Source organism: Thunnus thynnus, chromosome 1 (genome assembly GCF_963924715.1).
Source record: "Thunnus thynnus chromosome 1, fThuThy2.1, whole genome shotgun sequence".
NCBI lineage: Eukaryota > Metazoa > Chordata > Actinopteri > Scombriformes > Scombridae > Thunnus > Thunnus thynnus.
Window position 1 is genome coordinate 712780 of NC_089517.1, and position 9721 is coordinate 722500.

General features: G+C 39.6%; 1 protein-coding gene across 1 annotated transcript in view; it reads right to left on the bottom strand.

Moving 5' to 3' along the window:
- Positions 1–730: 730 nt before the first annotated feature.
- The window catches only part of hsd11b2 (hydroxysteroid (11-beta) dehydrogenase 2), a 33494-nt gene continuing 24503 nt past the window's right edge, over positions 731–9721 (bottom strand). The window contains exons 4-5 of the mRNA XM_067609146.1: positions 8908–9045; positions 731–5389 (exon numbers count right to left, since the gene is read on the bottom strand). Of these exons, the coding sequence (XP_067465247.1) occupies positions 4965–5389; positions 8908–9045 (563 nt within the window). The 3' untranslated portion in view covers positions 731–4964. The remainder of the gene's footprint in view (positions 5390–8907; positions 9046–9721) is intronic.

A 9721-nucleotide genomic window follows, 5' to 3' on the forward strand; every position in this document is an offset into this window, starting at 1 on the left:
CATGGTTCTCATGTTCAGAAAACACATTAAACATTAGAGCTGAAATATAGTTGTTTCTGTGATCTGCAGGATGCTTTTTATCCAGGAAGTCGTTACACATGACTCTTCACTGGTAGCAGTTTAAATAAATCACATTATTTTACTTCACTTTATTTTTTTGCTTGCAATGTTTCCCAATGAAATTTCCTGCAATTTTACTACAAAAAGAGACAAAACATCACAAACTGTATCACAAGTTTTGAGAAAAGCTGCTGCAAAATAAAACACTTTTTGCCTCAATAGTGGTTATCAGTATTATCAGTATTATTGCTAATAAAGTTTTTAAGCTTCATAATATTGCTTTAATGTGTTTTCAAAGGTTTTATTTGTTGTTTATCTTCAGTTTAGTTTTTAATCCGGTTTTGGGTTGCATCTCTGCATGAAAGGTGATAAACAAGTGAAGTGCTTATTATCATAAAGTGAGTATTGTTATTGTTATTATTCAGTGTGGAACATGAACGCAGCTTCAGTGAAAGTGTTTGTGTGAAGTTGCTCATTAAAGCAGCAGGAAACACTGATCAGAAGAAACGCATCATTTCATCCAAACACATGATGCTGTAATGAACTGTCTGTAAATGTTTTCATAGCAGAAGTTATTATAAATACAAACACCTAAAATATCTGTTTATAAGTAGATTATAGTGATTTATTAACCATCTACTACAAAGAACAAACATCAGAGGAAACAGCGTCTGAAAAAGTCGACTTTAATTCTATCAAAGAACAAACCAAGTGAACATTTTACATCATATTGTTTTTGTTTCTTTTGATTTTTATATTTTTTTTTTTTTACAAAATTCACAGTTTAAGTGATAATAAAAGAAAAAGACGCCATAAATAGTTGATTCCAACACAAGAGGAAGAAGAAGTGAAGCTGGAGGTGATCTGAAGAGAGACAGACAGTGTTTCCACAGACCTCAGAATACATCACACTCACTCAACATGTGCTTATATGTGCAAATATATTCCAAAAATATTCACCTTTTTAACACTGTTGTTTATTCATGACTCATATTTATAAATAGATTTGTTCTGTAAATATATACGGTTCATTTGGAATATACTTGTGAGGATGAGGTTTGAATTTTCTTTCAGAGTTGTTGTTGCTACATGTTTTATTTATTTCATACATTTAATCATAAAAAGTTTGGTAACACTTTCTATGGCGCCCATGTCTATATCACGGTATACTCACTGTTATAACACGTTATACTCACTGTTATAACACTCTATACTCACTGTTATAACATGTTATACTCACTATTATAACACTCTATACTCACTGTTATAACACGGTATACTCACTGTTATAACACTCTATACTCACTGTTATAACACGGTATACTCACTGTTATAACACTCTATACTCACTGTTATAACACGGTATACTCACTGTTATAACACTCTATACTCACTGTTATAACACGGTATACTCACTATTATAACACTCTATACTCACTGTTATAACACGGTATACTCACTGTTATAACACTCTATACTCACTGTTATAACACGGTATACTCACTATTATAACACTCTATACTCACTGTTATAACACGGTATACTCACTATTATAACACTCTATACTCACTGTTATAACACGGTATACTCACTATTATAACACTCTATACTCACTGTTATAACACGGTATACTCACTATTATAACACTCTATACTCACTGTTATAACACGGTATACTCACTGTTATAACACTCTATACTCACTGTTATAACACGGTATACTCACTGTTATAACACTCTATACTCACTGTTATAACACGGTATACTCACTATTATAACACTCTATACTCACTGTTATGACACGGTATACTCACTGTTATAACATGTTATACTCACTGTTATAACACGGTATACTCACTGTTATAACACGCTATACTCACTGTTATAACATGTTATACTCACTGTTATAACACGGTATACTCACTGTTATAACACGGTATACTCACTGTTATAACACGGTATACTCACTGTTATAACACGTTATACTCACTGTTATAACACGGTATACTCACTATTATAACACTCTATACTCACTGTTATAACACGGTATACTCACTGTTATAACATGTTATACTCACTGTTATAACACGGTATACTCACTGTTATAACATGTTATACTCACTGTTATAACACGGTATACTCACTGTTATAACACGGTATACTCACTGTTATAACACGGTATACTCACTGTTATAACACGGTATACTCACTATTATAACACTCTATACTCACTGTTATAACACGGTATACTCACTGTTATAACATGTTATACTCACTGTTATAACACGGTATACTCACTGTTATAACATGTTATACTCACTGTTATAACACGGTATACTCACTGTTATAACACGGTATACTCACTATTATAACACTCTATACTCACTGTTATAACACTCTATACTCACTGTTATAACACTCTATACTCACTGTTATAACATGTTATACTCACTGTTATAACACGGTATACTCACTGTTATAACATGTTATACTCACTGTTATAACATGTTATACTCACTGTTATAACACGGTATACTCACTGTTATAACACTCTATACTCACTGTTATAACATGTTATACTCACTGTTATAACACGGTATACTCACTGTTATAACATGTTATACTCACTGTTATAACACGGTATACTCACTGTTATAACATGTTATACTCACTGTTATAACATGTTATACTCACTGTTATAACACGGTATACTCACTGTTATAACACATTATAACAGTGAATATAACGTATTATAACAGGTATTATAACACATTATAACAGTGAATATAACGTATTATAACAGGTATTATAACGTATTATAACAGTGAATATAATGTATTATAACAGGTATTATAACGTATTATAACAGTGAATTTAACGTATTATAACAGGTATTATAACACATTATAACAGTGAATATAATGTATTATAGACATGGGTGTCATAGAAAGTGTTACTGAAGGTTTTTAAAAACACGCAGCACAAGATGAAGAAACATTCAAAGATCCTGAATATGAAGATAAACTCAGTGTTTATAAGAGAAACCATCAGAGCGGCCTGTGAGTGTTTCTGCAGCAGACTGACAGAGTTTTTCATTTTCATCCAGACGCAGAAACAATCAGAGAAATGTTCCTGTGCATCACTGTCTGAACTAAAATATAACTAAAATATAACCTCATTATCTGATTTTCTGTCAGAGTTTTTGTCCTGAAAGCAGAAAATAAACGTGTTGGTGGATAAATTACTTTCACATTATCTCGTTTGCAGTAAACTGAAACACAACGGCTCAAATTTGAAGTAGTAATATGAATGAAAATTATCTGGTGTTTTAAACGTGTAATCTTACAGAAGCGTAATGAGAAAAAAAAAGATTCTGCTCTGTTTTTCTGAATTAACAAGACTTCAACATCCAAAGAGAAGCAAACACGTCCCGCCTGTTTAGTTTAATCCGGTGTTATTCTGGTTTTGGTTTCAAATGTTGGGAGACACTCGCGTCTTCAGGTGGGACGACTCGACTTTAATACCGTTACGCTCAACATCTGGACCAGCAGTCTGTAGGATTCATCTGATAACCTAAAATAAAACTTACAACAGGTCAAACATGAGAAAAAGTAAAATGCTTTATGTTCATAAAAGAACACAGAAAGAACATTAAAGAAAACGTGTGTATGTATCTTTCAGGACTTTCGCCGTCCTTCCCGTCATGACGCTACGTTACCGCAGTCAGGACTGATGTGTCTCATTAATTCAGGAAAACAGAGCAGAATTATTTTTCTTAAGTGAATGCATGACGCTTCTGTATAATCTTGACCAACTACTGGAGATATTTACAAGAAAAACAACAGTTAAATTTAAATGAGATGGAAAAGCAGAGAAATTATTTTATGGATCATAAACGAAACGAAATCATGAAAGAATCTTTTCTTCAAATGTGTTTTTCATTCATGAATGAACAAACTCAGATGTCGCAGAGCTGCACGAAGAAGGTTTCGTGAGATTAAAACTGAGAAGAACTTTCTGAAATGATTCTCGTTGGTTTCCGTCGCTCTGATGCAGAAAACAAAGAGTTAAAAAAGTTCACAGAATCCAGAGCTCACAGATGTACATCTTTAAATATGTTGTTTTTCGACGCGTGAAATATGTGCTCTGGTGGACGGAGACGTGATGCGTCTGCAGGGTTTCACTACAGCAGCTCGTTTCACTGGGTGCGCTCCATTCGAGGCTCCTGATGGGCCACACGGGTGGAGTTAGCTCCAATGACAACACAACAATTCATTGGTCCAGGTATCAAAATAAAGATTCAAAACCCATCTGCATGTCTGGATAACAGCTAAAAATGATCATCCTGATCAGGTAATCTATCAGTCATTTCATTGATTAATCAAACCAATTATAAACTGTCCAAAGCAAAGACAGACCTCATCTTTAGTTTCCAGAGTCTGATGTGATGAGTTAATCCTGATTCATCCCGTCGGTTTTTATATGTATTAAACTTTAACGCTTTTAAATTGAGCTGCTGCAGCGTCCGTGTCGCTCTGCTGACCTTTGACCTTGTTGCTTCTCCTCTGTTGGTTTTTTGGGTTTGTGATGAAGGCACATGTGTGACTCGGTGTGTGTACAGTACAGCTGATCTCGCTGATGGAAGTGAAGTGTTTGCTGATGATTGACCTGTGGCTGCGCCGCTCCCTCTACCAAACCCCGCCCCCTGACCTTTGGGTGTGTCTTGTCCGTCTGCAGGGGGGCGTGGCCGGGCCGGACAAAACAGAAACAAAACAGAAAACCATTTTGGTGCGTCTCCATGATCCCTTCAACAGTTAAAAACAGCACATACAAAAGGACAGATTAGAGCTCTATGAGTGCATTACAGATGTGGTCCTCTATCGCCGCTGGATGACACTCTACTGTCTCACAACTGCAGCAGCTTCTCCTCCTCCTTGTTGTTGTTGTTGTTGTTGTTGTTGTTGTTGTTGTGGAGGCTGAGCTCAAAGCCCGACTGCTTCCTCAGAGCACGCGGCATCAGCTTCTTCTTCACGAACAGTTTCTGGAGGAAGCGGTTGCTGATGCTGAAGGGGCAGTAGGTGTGGATGAAGTACATGAGGCCGACGCCGGGCCCCGCAAAGTAACGCACCTGCGGCTGCGGCGACAGCAGCGCTTGGACGATGGTGTTGACGACGGGGCTGAGGTCGGGGTTGGCCTGAAGGGCGTAACTCTGGAACAGCTCCTTGGTTTCGGCCACGTAGTCCTCGCCGTAATCCTCTAGCAGCGCCGGGGGCAGACTCTGCAGCAGCTGCTTGTGCTGCTGCTCCCAGTAGCCATGGTTACTGGACTGACCTGTGGAGACAACAGCTCATTGTTACCACGGCAACAATCAACACAATGCAACTGTTGGTATAAAGCTGAAAACAACCAATATCATTTAAACTTCTCTCTCTGGAGGTCATGTGACTAAGGTCCCATCGCTTTTAGTAGCACCTGGAAGTTCCTTCATGCCCAAATCATATTCTTCATTTATGACCAAGTCTGGACTAAATCCTGATAAATCCTGATAAATCCTGATAAATCATGAATTAATCCTGATAAATCTGAACCTAATCCTGACTAATTGCGACAGTTTTTATAGTTTAGTTTAAGTTTAACATCGTAATCTCTACTGGGAGCTTTAACAAGCAGTTTGAGTGTTTTTGGTTATTTAGGAAACTAACAGGTCATGTTTGTTATAATATACAACAAAATGAAAAGTCTGAACACCATCACTTGTACCTCCGACAGCGGTTGAAGAATACTGTTAAAACTACAGAGGAGCTTATATCCAACTAACTGGTTTTACAGCTACAGTTCAGCGTTGACAGAATGAAACATGTTGTGAGATCAGGTATGATGTTTTCTGAACTGTGTCGTGTTTTCTTCAAACCTGACGGGCAAATACTTCATCTCTCTCTCTTATATAACGGCAGTGATGTACCTGCTGGCCGGGTGGTGCTGAAATATTCAGGTATTTTTTTAAATAAAAGCCGTCTGACGACTGATTGGACGCAGCAGTGATGATGTAAACAGCGAGCTCAGCACACTTTATCCCGCTGTTCACACTTTAATCCTGAAGAAACAGGTTTGTATTTCAGCTCTAATCCTGCAGTTACTCGTTCTGGCTGTTGGCCGGTTTGTTGGCTGAACTTTGTGCAGACTCCATGTTGAACAGACTCGGTCTCATAAACCTCACACTGACAGAAACAGGAAACATGTTCTGCTGATCCACATGGCTCTGCTCAGACTTCAAGTAAGACAAAGACAGTTTTTAGGCTGAAAGGTTTGTAATTACTTTTGGGTTTTTTTTTTGAGAAGCAGGATAACTGCCAGATATGCAGCAGGGAGTTAACTTCATTAGCTGATGTGTAAGAAAACAGCATGGTGTCATCATGTTTCTCTTTTAAAGTTTTAATCCTTCACATTTCCAGGAAATCAAACTGTTTTTGATGCATTTACGGCACTCAGTGTATTTACAGTCTGTATTTAGGAAGCGGAGGAGCAACAGGACTGAGAAACTTTGTGATGTTATTGGCCAACAGGCTGTTTGTTCTCCTCTCAGCTCCAACCCTCTAATCACATCCATCCATTCTGCACCAGTTGCAAAATCATAAGTCAGCACTTTGCAGAAACTGTGTGTGAAAGCAGATGGTCCATCCTCCATGTGGTCCTCATTATGAGTATTTTCCTCAGCGGGAGGCTTGTCATCATGTTCAACATGAGGCCAAACCACAATATACAAGGTCTGCATGGTGGAAACAATAGCCACAGAAATGTTCAGAGGACTGACTGACTGACTGCAGCAGAGAGAGGATGTTCAGTCAGGATCCTCATCTCCTCCGCCCACTCTGCTGCACTGTGGATGGTGTTCAGTTCCACATATTTGCTGCTTCTTTCACTACTGCTGATGTGCCTTTGAGCAAAAGTCAGCGAGACTGTAACACACAGCAGTTCTCTGTAAAGCCTCTTTCACACCTTCAACCCTTAAACTTAATCTGATGTCAGTTTAACACATCGGCCTCATGTCACTTTTACAAATGTATGTACGTTGCGTTACACAGCAGTGTTGTTTTTATGGTGTTGTTTTAGAACGGCATGTTGTGTTATAGAGCGGCATGTTGTGTTATAGAGCGGCATGTTGTGTTATAGAGCGGTGTGTTGTGTTATAGAGCGGCGTGTTGTGTTACAGAGCGGCATGTTGTGTTACAGAGCGGCATGTTGTGTTACAGAGCGGCATGTTGTGTTACAGAGCGGCATGTTGTGTTATAGAGCGGTGTGTTGTGTTACAGAGCGGCATGTTGTGTTACAGAGCGGCATGTTGTGTTATAGAGCAGCGTGTTGTGTTATAGAGCGGTGTGTTGTGTTATAGAGCGGTGTGTTGTGTTACAGAGCGGCATGTTGTGTTATAGAGCGGTGTGTTGTGTTACAGAGCGGCATGTTGTGTTATAGAGCGGTGTGTTGTGTTACAGAGCGGCATGTTGTGTTTTAGAGCGGTGTGTTGTGTTACAGAGCGGCATGTTGTGTTTTAGAGCAGCGTGTTGTGTTACAGAGCGGCATGTTGTGTTATAGAGCGGCATGTTGTGTTATAGAGCAGCGTGTTGTGTTGTAGAGTGGCGTGTTGTGTTATAGAGTGGTGTGTTGTGTTATAGAGTGGTGTGTTGTGTTATAGAGTGGCGTGTTGTTTTAGAGCAGCATGTTGTGTTACAGAGCGGCGTGTTGTGTTACAGAGCAGCGTGTTGTGTTACAGAGCGGCATGTTGTGTTTTAGAGCAGCGTGTTGTGTTACAGAGCAGCGTGTTGTGTTACAAAGGGGCATGTTGTGTTTTAGAGCAGCATGTTGTGTTACAGAGGGGCATGTTGTGTTTTAGAGCAGCGTGTTGTGTTACAGAGCAGCGTGTTGTGTTACAGAGCGGCATGTTGTGTTATAGAGCGGCGTGTTGTGTTATAGAGCGGTGTGTTGTGTTATAGAGTGGTGTGTTGTGTTATAGAGTGGTGTGTTGTGTTATAGAGTGGGCGTGTTGTTTTAGAGCAGCATGTTGTGTTACAGAGCGGCATGTTGTGTTATAGAGCGGCGCGTTGTGTTATAGAGCAGCGTGTTGTGTTATAGAGCGGCGTGTTGTGTTATAGAGTGGTGTGTTGTGTTATAGAGTGGCGTGTTGTTTTAGAGCAGCATGTTGTGTTACAGAGCGGCATGTTGTGTTATAGAGCGGCGCGTTGTGTTATAGAGCGGCGTGTTGTGTTACAGAGCAGCGTGTTGTGTTATAGAGCGGCATGTTGTGTTATAGAGCCGCGTGTTGTATTATAGAGTGGCGTGTTGTGTTATAGAGTGGCGTGTTTTATTATAGAGTGGTGTGTTGTGTTATAGAGTGGCGTGTTGTGTTATAGAGTGGCGTGTTGTGTTATAGAGTGGTGTGTTGTATTATAGAGCGGCATGTTGTGTTATAGAGCGGTGTGTTGTGTTATAGAGTGGCGTGTTGTATTATAGAGTGGTGTGTTGTGTTATAGAGTGGTGTGTTGTGTTATAGAGTGGCGTGTTGTGTTATAGAGTGGTGTGTTGTATTATAGAGCGGCATGTTGTGTTATAGAGCGGTGTGTTGTATTATAGAGTGGCGTGTTGTGTTATAGAGTGGTGTGTTGTATTATAGAGTGGCGTGTTGTGTTATAGAGTGGTGTGTTGTGTTATAGAGTGGTGTGTTGTATTATAGAGTGGCGTGTTGTGTTATAGAGTGGTGTGTTGTGTTATAGAGTGGTGTGTTGTATTATAGAGCGGCATGTTGTGTTATAGAGTGGTGTGTTGTGTTACAGAGCGGCGTGTTGCAGTGTTTTTACCTGTCTTATAGGAGGAGGGCAGGATGGTGGAGACTCGGATGCCCCAGGGCTCCAGCTCGTGTCGCAGTGTGTTGATGAAGAGGTTGAGAGCTGCTTTAGATGCTCCGTACGCTGCCAGGCAGGGAAACGGCTGGTCACCTGACAACACAGGTAGAGCATCGTCATGACAACACATAGACAGATTGGTGACCAATACAGCAAGTCATTCATGTTAGATTTTTTTTTTAAATATTTGAGAAAAAAAGTTGTAATATTTAAAAAAAAACAGTCATGTTGCTTGCAGTGAAAAGTGTCACATGTTCTGCTTTGGACGACAGGTGCATGTTGTATATTTCCTGACAGTCGATTGGCTCCTGCAGGTATTTGAACTTGTGTTTTTGGCTGTCAGATGGTGTCAGTGTTGCTCTGAATGTGAAACAGCAGTGTGACAGGTAGACTCACATCATTTACACAAACCTCACTGAACTTCAATCACTTCCTGTAATATTTTGTAATATTGATTTTTTCCTGTAATATTACAACTTTTTCTAAAAAGTACAATGTCATTCTTGAACTCTCAGTTTTTTCCTCAGTGTGGCCCTGGAGACGTGGCCACACCACAGTAAAAATGTCCTGAAACGGCTGATGAGCCTGAAAAGTGCTGAACGCGCTCTTTCTGTCGCAGGATGAACTTTTTCGATGGATGTGGTTGTACTCGGATGTTTTGGCAGAACAGTTCATGTGAACCAACAGATGGCAGAGAGTCGAGCAGCGGCAGAGTTTGTGTACTTTGGCAGTTTGAAAGCAGCAGTCAGTTCATCTGAGGTTCAGCTGG